This window comes from Ovis aries, chromosome 16, assembly GCF_016772045.2.
Source record: "Ovis aries strain OAR_USU_Benz2616 breed Rambouillet chromosome 16, ARS-UI_Ramb_v3.0, whole genome shotgun sequence".
NCBI classification, from domain to species: Eukaryota; Metazoa; Chordata; class Mammalia; order Artiodactyla; family Bovidae; genus Ovis; species Ovis aries.
The window spans coordinates 20480778-20499538 of NC_056069.1; the positions used below are offsets into that span (position 1 = coordinate 20480778).

General features: G+C 41.1%; 1 protein-coding gene across 11 annotated transcripts in view; it reads left to right on the top strand.

Annotated features, from left to right (window-relative positions):
- The window catches only part of PDE4D (phosphodiesterase 4D), a 1582769-nt gene that overhangs the window by 1539859 nt on the left and 24149 nt on the right, over nt 1-18761 (top strand). The window contains exon 1 of one of the 11 annotated variants that reach the window (XM_027980063.3): nt 4323-18677. The exons of the other annotated variants lie outside the window; for them this stretch is intronic. Within the exon in view, the coding sequence (XP_027835864.1) occupies nt 18630-18677 (48 nt within the window). The 5' untranslated portion in view covers nt 4323-18629. Of the gene's footprint in view, nt 1-4322; nt 18678-18761 lie in introns of those variants that run through there. 11 annotated transcript variants of the gene reach the window in all.

Genomic DNA, 18761 nt, shown 5'->3' on the forward strand with positions numbered 1-18761 from the left:
GATTCCGAAACACCAAGAGCCGTTTTAGCAAAATACCATCCTCAGAGGGAAATGCTGTTGTACAGCTGATTCCGTTTTTCTTTTTCTTTATGTCCTGTTGGGACAGGTGTGGAAAAGACCTTCTTAGCTCCTATCCTAAGAAGAGTATGATGGTGGGATGGCTGGCTTTTAGGCTAGGAGTCAGCTCGCAGGCAGGTAGTGAACAGGTCGCAGCTGTACACTGAAGGATACTGGGGTCCGTGGATGAGAAGACCAAGTGCCTAAAGGAGACCTGCCATTCTGAGTTGGCAGGAGATGTGGGGGATATAGAATTGGATGGTACGATCATAGCAAGGAGAGTGGCAGCAGATAGAAAAGGTGTAGAATGAATTCTGGGAAGGTGTGAGCAGGTGTCAGGATTTTTTTTTTTTTTAATAACCTGTGTCTATGGAGTTGCCTTGGAGATTGGTTTTCTTATTGGAGCAAAATGAGAAAGGAAGCTGGGCTCCTGGGTAGAGTGAAGATTGGAAGAAAGAAAAGTGGAAAGACATGTTAGACAGTGAGAGGCGGAAGGGGGTGGGTGGTAGGAGTGTTCTGACTGGGCTGACCCAGGAGCAGGGCTGTCCTTGGCTTCACGTTCATGCCCCATTCCCACCTCAGGGCTCATATGCTGAAATCTGGTTGGAATAAACCATTGGGACACCCTTGGAGGCAAAAAGAAATCCCAGGGCATGGCCAGCATGCAATGCGACTGTTTTAAGAGAGGACAGTCAGCTGTGGGGATGGGGGAGGAGAGGAGGGCCGGCTGGAGAGGGGAGATTTATAGACGTAGTGTATTTCAGGAGGCGCAAGTCTCTTTTAGCACCAGTAGCTGGCGTCATCTTCACCTGTCGCCTCCTCGAGTCTTGGCCCAGTAGCAGCATGGATGGGTTCTCACATCCAAGTGTTGGGCCATCCCCGGAGGAGCCTGGGAGTGAGGAGGTGGGGAAGCCAAAGGATAGGCTGGAACAGGGTGAGGAGAGAGTGGGGTTGATGCTCTACTATAGTGATGAATTATTAGATGCCAAGAGAAAAGTGGAGCAGAATAGCTGATGACAAATGAGAACCTTTATGTTGATTCGGCTTTAAATCTCCCACGTTCCAGTGAGCTTAGCAATTCCTCTTCAGGATATGAATGCACCCCACGCTAGAGTGGTGACCTCAGATGCTTAAACTGCTTCTGCTTCTCTGAGCCTCTGCTTTCTCTGTAAATTGGGATTCACAAAAATCTTATCTCACAGGATGGTTATGGGAATTTAAATGCCAACTTATGTCAAGTGCAGAATATGGGGCACACCCATAATAGGTACTGTGACCTATCTTTAGTTGGAATGGGAACTATTTTTAAACTTAAAAGGTGAACTTTATATGCTGCCATATAGGTAACCCAATGCAGCTGGAGCTGGAATCAACAGGCCGGGGCAGAGGAGCTCAGAGTGTGCCTTTGAAATCTTGATCCCCATCCTGGTGATTTATGGGCCTCACCAGCTTGCATATGGGATGGCCCACTGCAGTTGTTTACTTTAGTTTTAGCTCGTTACCTAGCATTTGTGGGTAGCATATTTTTATTTATGCTCTCGCTGACCACTTAACCACCATGACTTTGAAATCATATGTATGAAGGCAGCCACAAAAGAAACATTTATTAGTGTGGTGAGGGCCTCACATGGCTCTTCTACCCACTTTGTCTACAGATTGTCTAAGAATTAGACTTTGCTTTTTCCCTCACCCTGGATGACCTCAAAGACCCCTCCAAGTGATTTTTCTGATTGTGTGGAACTACTGAGACTTTGACTATTAATGAAAGTGTCAAATATCAATCAATATCAGGTGACTAGATGTCTCCTCTTGGGGAACCAGGAGAAACACAAACCCAAAATAGAACCCTGTAATCATTGCACAGATTTAAATCTACAGTCAAGCTGAGAGACAGAGGAATGGATGAAATGACCTTGAACGTAGTTCCAGCCCAGATGGGCTAGTTCCAGTCTGAGTCATGGGTCTGACACTAGCTGTCGCCAGAGGGAGAAGAAATTCCCCAGCTGGGTAGTTACAAGAGTTGAAAATGAGTCACTGACTAGGTGATTGATCCCTTTCCATTTTCCACTTGTCGTTAGCCACTTTGCAGAGAAACTTCGGTATGTTTAATCCAAAAAGTTCCTTTTCTTTTTTAATTCCAACAATCCTTAGAGATGAGAGACTTGTCAGATCAACCTGCTCACTTCCTTCATTGCAGACAAGTTATAAAGGCACAGGAAAGTTAAAGTGACATGGAGCAAGACGATCCAGTCTTACTTTTGGGAAGAGTTCTGTCTTGTGGCAAGTAAAAATTCTTTATTGCTAGACAAGACCCTGATTTCAGCCTTTATTGATCTTATCACTTTTGAATGAAATTTTTAGTTTGATGTGTATTTTGTATTTGATCCTTGACTTATCTCTAGGCCAGATATGATTTTCATGGGAGAATAAATCAGTCTTTTATTATCGTTGTTTTGTACCTTTTGACTTCAGGTAACTTCAATCCAGTAAGTAGACTTTCACTAAGGAAATTTTGTATTTGCCTGGTTACTGTAGGCCACCGATCTGCTCCAAAGGCTTTGATAGGTGAAATGAGACTTTTATATATGTGTGTTTGTATTCAAATACATAAGATAGAATACATGCATACATATATACATACAAAGCATTGGACATACAGATTGAAAATATAGCTAGCCATATAATAAGCATATTATATGTTAATGAATGATAAGAGTAATTCATGGTGTTCTGGTCCTGTAGAGGAGTTCAGAGTGTGTTCACTACTAAGGACCAGAATGATTGGGAAGCATCCCAGAGAAAGTGCTACTGAGGCTGGATCTTGAACCCGAAAGGGTTCCTACAGATTGCCAGTGAGAGAAGAGATGACGCTCCAGGGCCGGGATGAGGCAGGGTAGGGTGGTACACTCTTGCACACTTACCTTATTGTTGGTGGGGGTGGGAGTTGAGTGTTTTGGATGAGTGAGCCTTTCTCAAAGAGAAAATCTGGTTAGAGGGACAGAGTCAGGTGTGAGAAATGTAGATTGGGGTGCTGCAATGTAAAGTGCCGTAAGTGTCAGAGTAAGATGTTTGCACCTTGCCCTGTAAGCCCTGAGGAGCCCTGCATTTTATTATCAGGAAGATATTACAAGGAAAATAACAAAAAGATTTTAGAAAGAGAAATCTGATGGGGGTATGCAGGATGGATCATATTGAGGAGAAATAGTAAAAGCAAAAAGAATCCATTAGGAAATTAGGCATATAAGTGATGAGGGACTGAAATAGGATGGAAAGGGAAAGAAAGGAATGGTTAGGAGAAAGATTACCGGAAAGGTGACAGGACCTATCGGACTTCAGGGGACCGGCACTGCAGCCAGAGAAAGGGATGAAATTCTCAACCCAAGTAATAACGGAAAGAATAATAGTTGGAAAACCAGGAAGAGAAGGTGATTTGAAGAGAGTAGGGTAAAAGATACAGCAGCTAAATCTTTAGACCTGAAATTGGAGTGAAATTACATATCTCAGTAGAAATGTCCTATAGGCCTTCAGTTGCCAGGACTGGATTTCTGGTGAAAAGACAGGCAATCTGGGAGCTTGCTGTACAGACTTCATGGTTAAGACCTTAAGGCTCATCTGTAAATGGGAATAATAAAAGTACTCATTGGATTGGTATTAGAAGCAAATGAGGTAATAACAGGTAAGTATTCAGCAATATTCCTAGCACATGTGTGTGCTCAGTCACTCATAGACAGCAAATAAATATCAATATCAATCGATAAATATTAGCTACTGCTATTGTTTACTATGAATTTTAGGGAAAGACAGTTTTTTGAATTATTAGAACTGTTATTATGGAAGCTATACTAAAGTCACCTGTTTGGTGTGTTTTTGTAATACCCCAAATGTTCTGATTCACATGCTTGCTCTCCTACCTGTTAAGGGAAAGTGACAGCCCAAACTATAATTGCTCAAGTTTAACTGTTGATCACTGTTTGTAAGACCTAGAGTGTTCTTGTTATTTATGTGAATAGTTAAGGAGGTTAACTACTCTTCTGTTTATTGCAACTTCCATAATAAAGTCCCTGAGCCATATTTTTGTCTTCATTTGCTGTGTCCAGAGTCAAATCAATTTTGACAGCTTCATGAAGAGCTTTAGATGAATGGTATTAGTTCAGTGGATGCAAATGATCACTAGCTCAGTGTTTGAAAACTGTATTCACTCATAGTAGAAGGGACTTCCACAAGAGTGGAAGAAATCCGGAGAGGTGGACCCTTAATGATGGTGAACTGTAGAACTCCTGTCTGGGTAGAAGGTTGGACTTGATATCTTCAAGGGAGGTTTCCGACATGGATGACTCTTGCAGAATCCAGGCCCGGTCCTGTGTTTGGTGAGCCCACTGCATCTCTTGTGTGTGATGGACCGCTTGTCTCACAGGGCATTAGACTTGCATTTGGAAGATCAAGAAAAACACTCTGTTGTCTGTTTCTAGTTGTAGTAGTTTATTTTGTTTTCCCCTATTATATTTATTCCTATAGGCAAAATATTTTATGTTTTCCCTTCTTAAGGATGTAAATATCGAAAGGTATTTTAGAAAAATAATGATCAAGGTGGTTAATGCCAAGTTTTATTGATGTGTGAATAAAAATGAGTTAAATTATTTTTTAAGTTACTTTTTCAGGTCTTAGTTCTTTCTTAGAAGGAGCATACAGGTTCATCTTATTTTATCAGCAATTAGAAAAACCTAATTTGTTTTTGATATATTTTAGTGCCACTAATTTAGTCTTAAGCTATAAGAATGCTGCTGCTAAGTCGCTTCAGTCGTGTCCGACTCTGTGCGACCCCATAGACGGCAGCCCACCAGGCTCCCCCATCCCTGGGATTCTCCAGGCAAGAACACTGGAGTGGGTTGCCATTTCCTTCTCCAAGATACAAGAATAATCATACTTAATTTAAAATGTTTAAAGCAATTAAAAATGTTTAAAGCAATATCTTGAAGAAAAATGATAGCTATAGTATTAGTGACAGTTATGTAGCTTTATGCTTATTTTATAGTAAAATACAGTGCACTTCATATATGGTAAGACTTTCCAGCAAAATGGCAACACATGCCTAATTTGAATTCCAGAAAAGAATAGAGAGAATGGGGAAGAGGACATATTCTAGAAGTCCAGTGAATTCCAAGCCAGAAATGTTTGTAGAAGAAACCCACATCCAGATATTTCCCAGAGAAATCACAGAAACAAATAGATCTCAACACAGCCAGAGAGAAGGGGCAGATTATCTACAAAGAAATAGCAGTCAGATTGACAGCTAATTTGTGGGAAGGAGCACAAGAGTTCTTCTGATTGGAAGATGTAAATCCATATCTGAAACTCCAGCTATACGGGCATCTAGGATGTGGACTTTTCCTGTGTCCAGCCTCTGGAAGGCATATAAAAGGAAGGTGGGATTGGGACTATGCACACCTGTTTGCCTTCTGTCTCTCACACACTAATAGGTAAGCTCCTTCAGAGCAGACCTGTTCACTGACTGACCTTTGCTGACTGTTCCTGGAACTGGTAACTAATGCATCAGTTCAGTTCAGTCACTCAGTCATGTCTGACTCTTTGCGACCCCATGAATCACAGCATGCCAGGCCTCCCTGTCCATCACCAACTCCCAGAGTTCACTCAAACTCATGTCCATCAAGTTGGTGATGCCATCCAGCCATCTCATCCTCTGTTGTCCCCTTCTCCTCCTGCCCCAAATCCCTCCCAACATCAGGGTCTTTTCCAACGAGCCAACTCTTCACATGAGGTGGCCAAAGTATTGGAGTTTCAGCTTCAGCATCAGTCCTTCCAATGAACACCCAGGACTGATCTCCTTTAGGATGGACTGGTTGGATCTCGTTGTAGTTCAAGGGACTCTTAAGAGTCTTCTCCAACACCACAGTTCAAAAGCATCAATTCTTAAAAAAAAAAAAAAAAAAAGCATCAATTCTTCATTGCTCAACTTTCTTCACAGTCCAACTCTCACATCCATACATGACCACTGGAAAAACCATAGCCTTGACTAGAAGGACCTTTGTTGGCAAAGTAATATCTCTGCTTTTCAATATACTATCTAGGTTGGTCATAACTTTCCTTCCAAGGAGTAAGCGTCTTTTAATTTCATGGCTGCAATTACCATCTGCAGTGATTTTGGAGCCCAAAAAAATATAGTCTGATAGTGTTTCCACTGTTTCCCATCTATTTCCCATGAAGTGATGGGACCAGATGCCATGATCTTCGTTTTCTGAATGTTGAGCTTTAAGCCAACTTTTTCACTCTCCTCTTTCACTTTCATCAAGAGGCTTTTGAGTTCCTCTTCACTTTCTGCCATAAGGGCGGTGTCATCTGCATATCTGAGGTGATTGATATTTCTCCTGGCAATCTTGATTCCAACTAAAACACCTAAATAAGACATATTATTTTAATAAAAATATTGCCAGCTGTGACGCTAGATTCTGTTTTGGTTTTGTTGTCTTACCTTTCTTAGGCTTTGAAGAGGGAACTTTCATCTGTTGATGATTTCTATTGAGCTATTCTAAAAACATATTAAAAGATTTGGATGAAAGTGGTCTATCCTAATGTAAATCATTAGAGAATAGGAAAGTAACTAGACATTCAACCTACTCCCATGTTCTTGCCTGGAGAATCCCAGGGACAGGGGAGCCTGGTGGGCTGCCGTCTGGGTCGCACAGAGTCGGACACGACTGAAGTGACTTAGCAGCAGCAGACATTCAACACTTCCATCTGGCAGCCTTCCTTATCCAGCCTGTGAAGAACTGGAGGAGGGGGTTGGGGGTTACTGTCCCTCAACAGTAAAAAAAAAAAAAAAAAAAAAAAAATTCATTTCATGGACTTAAATTTTCTTGCATTTAATTCATAGGACTGTCTTTCTCCTTATTTATCCTTGTCCAAATCTGCCCCTCACCTGTACTTCACCATCTCCACAAATGGCACAAATATCCTTTCCGAGCTGAGAGTCTAGGAGCTGATTCTTATTTCTTCACTTCCAGCAATTCAAGTCTTATCAACCCTTCCTCAAGTGCTTCTTCCTCTTCTATCTGCTTTTGCTTCTCTGTGTACCATCCTCTACAGAGACAGTTTTTAAAAATGTAAGTCACTTCGTGTTACTCCCTGTGCCGAACCTTCTGGTGGTACCCCGCACCCTCCGGAAGGCTTGCAGGGACCCACATGATCTTGCCCTGACCCACCTCCCATTTCATTCTGCATACCTGTCCTTTGTCAGGCTGGCTGTTTTCTTCCAGCGCTTGCTCAGCATACTTTGCTTCAAATCTTTTGGCTTTTTCTAGTCATCAGTATCTCATCTCGGATGTTACCTTCCTGAGTACTTAATGGTCTACCACCGTGGCATCATATCACCTCCTTTTCTTTCATCCAACATGTTTGTCACTCAGTTTTTTGTCTGCTTGTTTTTTGTCTTTTGGCCCCAAGAGTCCAAGACTTCCATGAACAGAGAACTCTTCTGTCTTATTCATTACTATATCCCTCAGATGGCTCAGCAGGTAAAGAATCTGCCTGTCAGTTCGGGAGACACAGGAGGCACGGATTTGATCCCTGGGTCGGGAAGATCCCCTGGAGAAGGAAATGGCAACCCACTTCAGTGTTCTTGCCTGGACAGTCCCATGAACAGAGGAGCCTGGTAGGCTTCAGTCCATGGGGTCACAAAAAAATCAGTCACAACTGAGCATGCACGCAGCAGCTCCTGAATATGTTTTGACAGGTTACACAATTGGAAAACTACTATTGCCCAAAAAGTTTTCTCTTGCTTCTTTGTAGTCATTCCCCTCCCCTTGCTCTCAGTAGCTGTCACCCAGTGACCTGACTGTCCCTATCTATAGTTTTCCCTTGCCAGAATGTCATGAATGAAATCACACAGTGTATATATTTTCTCCATAATTAGGAAATTCTCTTTCATACAAGATTATTTTTGTAGAAGCTTCATTTATATGCTAAGCTAAGTCTCTTCAGTCGTGTCCGACTCTGTGTGACCCCATAGACGGTAGCCCACCAGGCTCCCCCGTCCCTGGGGATTCACTAGGCAAGAACACTGGAGTGGGTTGCCATTTCCTTCTCCAATGCATGAAAGTGAGAAGTGAAAGTGAAGTCGCTCAGTCGTGTCTGACTCTTAGCGACCCCATGGACTGCAGCCTACCAGGTTCCTCTGTTCACGGGATTTTCCAGGCAAGAGTACTGGAGTGGGGTGCCATTGCCTTCTCCGTCATTTATATGAGGTTTGTGCAAACATTCTTTGCCTTTACTGTTCTTCAGTGAAACAAAAGTCCTTAGTAGATATGATGATGATAATGGTGGTGGTGGTGGTGGCTTCAGCTGGATTTACTACTTAGCTGTGAGCATAGAAAACTCTGTATCTACTCTGTATAATTCAAACTGTATTAACAATACAGTTAATACTATGCTAACATTTAATGAGATAATGTGTAAGAGGAATTTAAATAAAGATCCCATCATATCAGTGTCCTGTTATTTCATCTTCAAGGAACCTTTCAACATAAATAGTTTCTTACATCAGAATTTCTGTCTCAATAAACATTAGGTTTTTCCTGCTTTAAATAAAACTAGTGTTTGGTGGAAACTTTCAAATCAAGTTAAAGAGTGATTCTTAGCTTTTCAGATGATTTTTGGTTTCAAAAAAATCAACCTGAAAAAAAGCTAAACCCGAGATCAACCAGGAGTTCCTCTTAATCTCAAGTCTCCAAAATGTTCATAAGGTATGTTTTTGTGTTCTGAAATGTGATGGCCCTTCAAGAACAGAGCTGATCTTTAAATCACATTTGGCTCCATTATCACTAGAGGGCAGTAAATACAAACAAATTTGGTATATTTACTTGTGTGGTGGTTGGTTTTGCACTATTAAGCAAAGAAAATGTCGTTTTAATAATGTAAAAAATAGATAATAAAATTCTGTTATTTGAAAGACAGGTTGTCAGTTAATTACCAATCATTGTTTGCCTCCAGAACTATTTTTAAGGCATCTGAAAGCAAAAGACCACTTAGTGGTTTTACAGACAGTGGTATGCAGTCGTCATTGTATTCAATACCTGCAGTTTAATCCCGCCTCAGAATTCTTTCTTTACAGCAATTAGATTTGCATATCTTAAGCCGAGCAGTATTGAATAGGTGAGCCTACTCTGTGTAGATTTGTGTCTTGATTAAAACTCCCAGAACTTCAATCCTCAGTAGAAAGGTGTAAAATAAATGTAACTGATTATAGGATCAACTATTTTAAGATGTACATCTTACCAAAAATAGTGCTGTTGCCAGGAATATCCCTTGGTTTGGAGAAATGTAAGAGTCGATAACACTACTTTAAATAATTTGTAAATATTTTAAGTGTAATAATAGATTGCGTTCCCATGGACTGTAGCCCACCAGGGTCCTCTGTCCATGGGATTCTCCAGGCAAGAATACTAGAGTGGGTAGCCATTCTTTTCTCCAGAGATCTTCTGGACTCAGGGTTTGAACTCAAGTCTCCTGCATTTCAGGCAGACTCTTTACCATTTGAGCCATCAGGGAAGCCCCATCTTAGAATTAATTATGTTAATAGACATATTGCTCATAGACGCTAGGGTAAATATGGATTAATGCCTAAAATACCTTTTTTTTGGCAGTTTGGAGTACTCTGAAGCCAGACAGCCTGCGTTCAAATTCTATCCCTGCTGTTTGGCTTTGTGACCTTGGTCAAGACACTGGAACTTCTGAGCCTCAGTTTGCTCACAGTTTGGTTTGTTTTTCTTTTTCCCTGTTCAAAAATGTCTTATCTTTGTTGACCTCGGTTGCAAAGGCAGTGATACCAGAATGTGTTAGTATATCGAAGACTTCAACTCCATGAGCAGAGTTTTAAATATCCTGAAATAGTCCACAAATGTTGATTGCTTGGGATATTGCTTGAGGACCAAGAAAGTATAGAATAAAATAGGAGTGGCCTCTAGAGATTCTGAGGATTATTATTAGAAAAAGAAAATTGAATGTTGAAGGAAATTATATATATATATATTTTCTACTCTGGTACACATACACACCCATACAGACACGCACTTGTTCATATATAAAATCACTTGGATGTCTGAGAGGAGCAAAGTACTAATCAGGAAGCCTGAGGTTTCCCTGTGCATCTGTGTCTCGTTCATACAGCACTTGCGCATATAAGAAGGTCTCACCATCAGGTGAGGCTGCCAGTCTCTCTCTCTGGGCGCCAGCTTCCTCACTAGTTAGTAGGCAGAGTCAGCATAAGGATTAAGACTGAATGAGTCCACTCCTAAATTCATACCATTTATCATAGTTTGGATCAGCGTAATTATATGCAAGATATTCATCCACCATAAAGAGCAAAGACTAAAGAGACCTGGACTTGCGTCTCAGCCCCTCCACGTCCAGGGCAAGTTATTGGCCATTTAAGAGTGTCTGTCTTTTCACCTTAAAATGAGGATAATATCCATCTACTCAGGATGTTGCAGAGATTAGAGATAAGAGATAAATAAAGCTCTTGGTGCATAGTAGGTGCCTAGTAAATGCTGTAACATACTTGTTAACAATTTCCTCATTAGAATGATCGGAAACCAAGTCTCATCTATAAACCTGTATCTCTCTGGTTTCATCCATATTTTCTTCTGAGTTGTTTAGATTTCCTTCTGCAGGCTTTACTACTGTGGCAATTGGAAGGAGCACCTGGTCTGTTTCTTATAATGGGAAAAAATGAAATGAATTTTAATTTCGCTCGGAGATTAAAAGATTTCTTATTCCCTAGAAATATGGAAACCTTCCTAAGTACTTTTTACTTAACATTATTGTTACTGCTACTACTGTGTACTATTACCATTATGTCCCCTACTACAGCAGATCAGAGACCTACAGTTGAATCTTTTTCTGCCTGTGGTTCACTACTTTGGGAAATATGAAGAAAAAATAACATATCTTTGTTGCCTCAAGTGTCCTCCACCCTGGTTGAGGAGGCAAAGTTCAAAGTAGCTGACACGATTAGAAAAGTGATTCTTAACACTAGGAAAGTTGAAGGAATTTCAGGTACACTGGTGGCAGAGTACTCCTGGCATTTCATGGACAGGAACCAGGGAGTAACTAGTCTCCGGGATAGTCCTTCATCAGGGACTATTTTTCTGTGTCCCAGAAACCATTCACAAATGTAAAAATAATCACTTATGATTATCTGAGCCTAGAGCACAACTACTTTTTACATATAAATGCAAAATGTTTTCTGTATGGTGCTAATCCACAGTACATTTTGAGTAATGCAATCGCAGTGTAATTTAAGGGATAAGTGCACTTTGTTAATTTGAAAATCTTTCCAAGAGCCCCTCACCATTTTGGAAAAAGATCATCCCTCCAATACAGCACTCTGGTAATTATTTCCATGTTGCCGTCACATTGATGGTAATTCTCTACGTCAGAGGAATCAGAGCACTTAGTGCTCTGTTGCTCAGTCGTGTCTGATTCTGAAACCTATGGACTAAGCCTGACAAGAGTCCTCTGTCCATGGAATTCTCCAGGCAAAAGTAATGGAGTGGGTTGCCATTCTCTTCTTGGGGGTGGGGCGGGGTTCTTCCCAACCCAGGGATCAAACCCGGGTCTCCTGCATCACAGACAGATTCTTTACCATCTGAGCCACCAGGGAAGCCCAAGTAGATTACATATGTGTACTAATTAAAACTCCCAACAACATAGATAGATGGTATTATTATTATTCTCATTTTCAGATGAGTAAACCGAAGCATGGATAGTTTAAATAACTTTCCCGAGATCACACAGTAAGTGAAAATAAGATACAAACTTTTACTGTGTCTTTTTATTTTTAATGTAGTCATGTACAAGTGTTTAATTTTGCAATGTTTAATTTATAAATTACTTTTTTCAACTTTTGTTGTTGGGCCACTAAGTCATGTCTGACTCTTTTGTGACTCCTTTGTGTTACTGGTAAGCCATTACACAAATTTTTTTAAGTATCTAGATAAGGATTGCTAAGTATGTATGCATATATTTAGTAAAGGGTGTATGTAGAAAAAATATTTAAGAATTTCATTTCAGAATTAAAAAATATTTGTTGCACAAAGAAAGAAGTAACTTATTAATAGTTCAAAATTCATCAAAGAATAAGTTAGATTGATTGCTGTTGTTGCTCAGTCACTAAGTCAGCTCCAGTTCTTTTCACCCCCATGGACTGCAGCATGCCAGGCTTCCCTGTCCTGCACTATTTTTTTCTCAGATTTGTGTCCACTGAGTTGGTGATGCTATCTAACCTAATCTCATCCTTTCCCACCCCCTTCTCCTTTTGCCTTCAATCTTTCTCAGCAACCAATAGGTTAATAGATGGAAACAAAAAATGGGCAGTAAGTCCAATAAAGCCAAGAACGGCCCCCCTGCCTCAGGGCCTTTGCTCTCCGCAGATCCATTGCTTGACCCCCTCTACCGCCAGAAATCCATAAGACTTGCTCCCTCTCTTTCTTCAGGTCTCTGAGCACGTGTCATCTCATCAAAGGTTTTCTTTGATCATCATATAAGACAGGAACCTTTATCCCTGATACCTCTTACCCTCCTTATCATTTCTTTTTCTTTATTGCACCTACCATTACTGACATACGTATGTACGGAGTTAATTGTCGAATGTAAGCTCCAGGTGAAAAACCTTTGTTCACACTGCTATGCCCCCATATCCAGGAGAGTGTCTGGAATATAATAGAGTAATAAGTAATCATTAAAGAGTGATTATAGAATAGTTAAATGGCAACCCACTCCAGTATTCAAGCCTGGAAAATCCCATGTACCGAGGAGCCTGGTGGGCTACAATCCATGGGGTTGCAAAGAGTCAGACACGACTGAGCGACTTCACTTCACATCACTTCATAGAATAGTTAAGAGTTTGGTGAAGGGCTGAAATATTTGGTTTTGAGGTGTGTTTTGAATGATTTAAATTTGACTTCGAAAGACCAGCTTGAAGTAGATAAAATAAAAGTTAGGAGGGTACTGATAGTTCCCTGGCAGCCTAGTGGTTAGGATTCCAGGCTTTCACTGCCATGGCCCGGATTCGGTCCCTGGTTGGGGGAACTACTGAGATCCCACAAGCCAAAGGGTGTGCCCCCGCCCCCCCAAAAAAGGAGAGCTTCATCATAGGGATGGGTGGAACATAGCCTGCTGGGAACAGAGCAAGAGTGGAAAGAGCTTAGACTCAGGGATTAAGGCCAGTGTCAGGCCGGAGCTTCCAGAGGAGTCCAGATATGTTGAAGTGGGTGACATTGAGCTGTTAGCCACTGGCTTCAGAGTGGCAGACTGAGTCTGAGTTTGAGGAAAGTTGGTCTGGCAGTTGATATCAGTAAGCAGGTGATGGAGAAAAGCCAAAGGACATGAGTAAAGAAGCAATTACAGTGTTTTGAGTCTGATGCATGGAATGAATTGATATAGTTGGAAGGAAACAAGTGTGTATATATATATATACATACATATATATATATATATATATATGTATGTATACATGTTATCCTTTACAAAGGATAAGCCAGGAGTTTACAAATGTAGGCATCTTCTACTGTATAGCACATGAAACTCTGGTCAATGTTATGTGGCAGCCTGGATGGGAGGGGGATTTAGGGAGAATAGATACATGTATATGTATGGCTGTGGCCACATATGGAAAAGGACTGAAAAAGGTCAGTTTTGATTCCAGTTCCAAAGAAAGGCAATGCCAAAGAATGTTCAAACTACTGCACGATTGCACTCATCTCACACACTAGCAAAATAATGCTCAAAATTCTCCAAGCAAGGTTTCAGCAGTACATGAACCAAGAGCTTTCAGATGCTCAAGCTGGATTTAGAAAAGGCAGAGGAACCAGAGATCAAACTGCCAACATCTGTTGGATCATTGAAAAAGCAAGAGAGTTCCAGAAAAACATCGGCTTTATTGACTACATCAAGGCCTTTGACTGTGGGGATCACAACAAACTGGAACATTCTTCAAGAGATGGGAATACCAGACCATCTTACCTGCCTCCTGAGAAGTCTGTAAGCAGGTCAAGAAGCAACAGTCAGAACCAGGCATGGAACAACAGACTGTCCAAATAGGAAAAGGAGTATGTCAAGGCTGTATATTGTCACCCTGCTCATTTAACTTTTATGCAGGGTACATCATGAGAAATGCTGGGCTGGATGAAGCACAAGCTGGAATCAAGATTGGCAAGAGAAATATCAATACCCTCAGATAGGCAGATGACACCACCCTTACACAGAAAGCAAGGAGAAACTAAAGAGCCTCTTGATGAAAGTGAAAGAGGAGAGTGAAAAAAGCTGGCTTAAAACTCAACATTCAAAAAATGAAGATCATGGCATCGGGTTTCATCATTTCATGGCAAATATATGGAGAAATGATGGAAACAGTGACAGATTTTATCTTCTTGGGCTCCAAAATCACTGCAGATGGTGACTGCAGCCATGAAATTAAAAGACACTTGCTCCTTGGAAGAAAAGCTGTGACCAGCCTAGAGAGCATATTAAAAAAGCAGAGATGTTACTTTGCCAACAAAGGTCTATCTAGTCCAAGCTTTGGTTTTTCCAGTAGTCATGTCTGAATGTGAGAGTTGGACTGTAAAGAAAGCTGAGCGCTGACGTATTGATGCTTTTGATGTATGGTGTTGGATAAGACTCTTGAGAGTCCCTTGGACTGCAAGGAGATCAAAGCAGTCAATCCTGAAGGAAATCAGTTCTGAATATTCATTGAAGGACTGATGCTGAAGCTGAAACTCCAATATTTTGGCTACCTGATGGAAAGAACTGACTCATTTGAAATGACCCTGATGCTGGGAAAGATTGAAGGCTGGAGGAGAAAGGGACAACAGAGGATGAGATGGTTGGATGGCATCACTGATTCAGTGGACGTCAGTTTGAGCAAGCTCCAGGAGTTGGTGATGGACAGGGAAGCCTGGTGTGCTGCAGTCCATGGGGTCGCAAAGAGCAGACACGACTGTGTAACTAAGCTGAACTGAACTAATGTGTATGGCTGAGTCCCTTTGCTGTCCACTTGAAACTATCACAACATTGTTAATCAGCTATACCCCCAATAAAAAATAAAAAGTTAAAAAATGTAGGCACAGCAGTGGAAGATTTATCATGATCATCGATGTTATCATCATTGCCCAGTATCTATTTATCACTATGTATCAGGTGTTTTCAGTGCTTTGGATATGAAGTGAAAGTGAAATCACTCAGTCATGGCGAACTCTGTTGCAGTCCCATGGACTGTAACCGGCAAGGCTCCTCCATCCATGAGATTTTCCCGGCAAGAACCCTGGAGTGGGTTGCCATTTCCTTCTCCAGGGGATCTTCCTGACCCAGGGATCGAGCTCAGGTCTCCCGCACTGTAGGCAGACTCTCTACCATCTGAGCCACCAGGGAAGCCTAAGCTTTGCATATAACACCTCATTTGATCCTCATAATAATTGTCCTGGCTATTTATTGCTATAACATATTACTTCAAACTTTGTGGTTTAGAATATCTATTTTTAAATTATTTTTCATTGTTTTATGGGTTAGTTGGGCTTGGCTCGGCATTCTCACATAAGAATCCATCATGTGCTTGCAGTCAGATGGCGATGAGGGGTGGAGTCATCTACAGGGCAACTGCTTGGATGGCTAAGATAGATTCTTCACTTTCAGGTCTGGATTGGGGCTGGCATGGCTGGTAGGGCTGGAAATAGCTGGGTATGCCTATGTGCTTGCCCATTTTCTCTGTCTTTCTCTCCTCCCACCTTCTCCCTCCCCCGCCACCATTTCTTTCTCTGGGTCCCTTTCCCAGAAACCTCTCCATAAACTTAGCATGGGCTTCCTCCTAACATGGCAATCCCAGAATACTCACACTTTGTTACAAGGTGGCTCAGAGATCCCAAGAGCACATTCATGGAGACCAAGGTGGGAGCTGCCAGACTTCCTGTGACAGGCTCCACAGATAGGCGTCATCCTTTGTTGGTCACCCAAGCCAGCTCAGATTCAGTGTAGGGGCGTGTGGCTCATCAGGAGGCATCTTTGGAGACCAGTGACCATAGTAACCAATTTTACAAATGAGGAAACTGACACACTCAGAGTAAGAATCTTCCTTGTGGGTTATGCACTAAAGGATTTCAACTCAGAGTCTGTGTTCTTAGTACTTGAGCGAACTTTGGAAAAGCGCTGTCTCTTTAGGTATTACTTTATGTGGATATTAGGAGTTTGGAGGAGATGATATTGAAAGTCCTTTCCACTTCTTTCACCCATTAAAGCCTTTGGATTTAGATGATGGGAGTGGGAATGGGAAGGACAAGAGTAAGTGAAAAAGCCTTCTGTAGAAGACAGAACTTTGTAACAGTATGGAGGGAAGGTCTATGGTAGACCAGGAATACACCAGGGTTTCTCAAGGATTCAGTTGGATTATTACATTAAACATCTAACAGTGGTCAACTCACTTGGAATACCTATTGAATAGCAAGAAAGCGTCATAGATTTCAGTTTGAGACACTGGAATATGGGCCCACTGAGTGAAATGGGAGTAATCACAGTAAGAGCTGCTTTAAATAGAAAAAGGACCTACCAATTTTGAAAAAGTCCGAGGTGTCTGGTAGGGCATTCCATCAGGTCCTAAATTTCACATTAGAAGAGGTCATTAGAGAGTGTTTGCCCTGGAGAGAGTCTTTGTGTGTATCCTAGATTAGAGGATGAATTGAAGGCAGCAAAGGTTAGAGAAGTGGGAGGAAAAACTTCATTGGGAAGCTGCAGGTCCTGGGAGTGAGAGGGGGGAGAGTGATCAGACTATTGAACACTTCAGAGAAGTTGAGGAGAATGAGAGAATAGTGAAAGGGGAGGACCTTTGCATTCTTCTGGAAGCAGTTTTAGTGAAATATGGGAGTTTAACATTGTTTTTTTGTAGAAGATTTTGGGACTTTGGGAATGAACACATTGGGTGGGAACTGTAGCTGAAGACTTTGGCAGCAAAGGACCCATAGAAGTTCAAAGAGGCAGGGGTTGCATGTTTCTGATGAGGGTGTGCTGTCTGAGACTGATAAAGCTGATGTAGGAACACTGAGCAGTCACCACACCGACAAGTTACAGAAACACAGAGAAGTGGGAACAAACTTGAGATGGAGGAAAGGTAGACTGGACAGAACTTCACGCTAAAATAGAGCAAAAGCTACTTCCCTTATTTCTCATCCATAAGACCTCTTTAATATAAAAGTTACTGAATAATGCTATCTGAAACCAAGTAGAAAAAGATTATTTTTTCCCAAAGGAATTTAGATTTCTTATTTACTTCTTGTAAAAAAGACCTGGTTACTTTTGAGCTCAAGTCTGTATTCTTAAGAGCCACTCTTATACCTGTGCACAATCATAAAAATGCTCTCTTTTGATCAAAATATAGATCCTGAAATCTGTCCACAGAGCTCTGCGTTCTTGAACCATATACAGTGCATTGGCTTTCAGGATTCCACCCCTCCTTCCAATCAGATTTATAATAAATCATCCCCACCCTTAGATTTTGAAGGTTGTGGAGCTCAACCACATATAACAATAGAAACAAGAGGAGCTAAGACTAGCAATGCCACACAGGTGAAGACGTGTATCACTTCCATTTTTGAATTCTGGACATTAATTTTATTTTATAATTACACTACGCTATTAGGTTGGACTGAGGAAGAACTTCAGTTGTATCTATGTCACCGGGGAAACCACTTGTTTTGGATTTGACAGAGGGTGACAATTAAAATGTCTGATTGCAATTTTTAGAGCAGCTTTTATTTAAATTTTTTCTAGCAACTTTTATTTTGAAGACAAGTCAGAGAATATTAAAATTCATAGAAATGACTCTGAAAGGATTGGCAATTCTTATTTAAGAATGAACTATGAATTTTGCAGAGTTTTATGGTGGTTATTCATCACAATGAGAGGGAAAGCCCATTCATCTTTTCGTGCGGCAGCCTCAGCTGTAGGGATACCATTATTAAATGGCGTTTACCAGAGGTGAGGAGAAAAACCTCCTCCCTAGAGGTTCGCTCTTGCCAACCAATCACCGAGCAACCTGGGCCTAGTCCACGCCCCCTCCCCTGATAGACCCAGGAACGCAATGTGATTGGTGCATAGTTGGGGTTTTATGGGAGGGGTTTCTTGTCACTCTTTCTGGCTTCCCTGCAGTTCCTTATTTGGTAGCTTTTGACAGAACTAGTCTTTCTTGCAGCTAAGCATCTTGACATACATTATTCATTAAGCCCTGGAGCTCAGGGAGAGAAAGATGCAGACCCTTAGATCTTTAGATGTTTCTTTATCACATGAATTGTCTTTATTCAGAATAGTGGTTGAATTCTGTTGCATTCTGGAATTTTACAAATGGCATGTATTCAATGGGAAACCGACTGGATGGGATCTAATGCGAGGCTTTCTTATGTGTACTTAATTACCAAAAATCTTTAAAAATCTGCATACTCCGTGCTTGTGGAGATTGCTAAGTATCAAGGTTTTGAAGATATACTTATTTTAGAACTTACTCTCTATATAATCAATCAAAAATGCCTGAAGCAAACTATTTACTGTCAGTATCTTGGGGCTACATAAAGGTAAGATTTATTTAGCCTTTGTAAACTCCTGATTACTCTGATTACATAACTAATAATTTTAATAAATTACTATGGAGTAAAGCT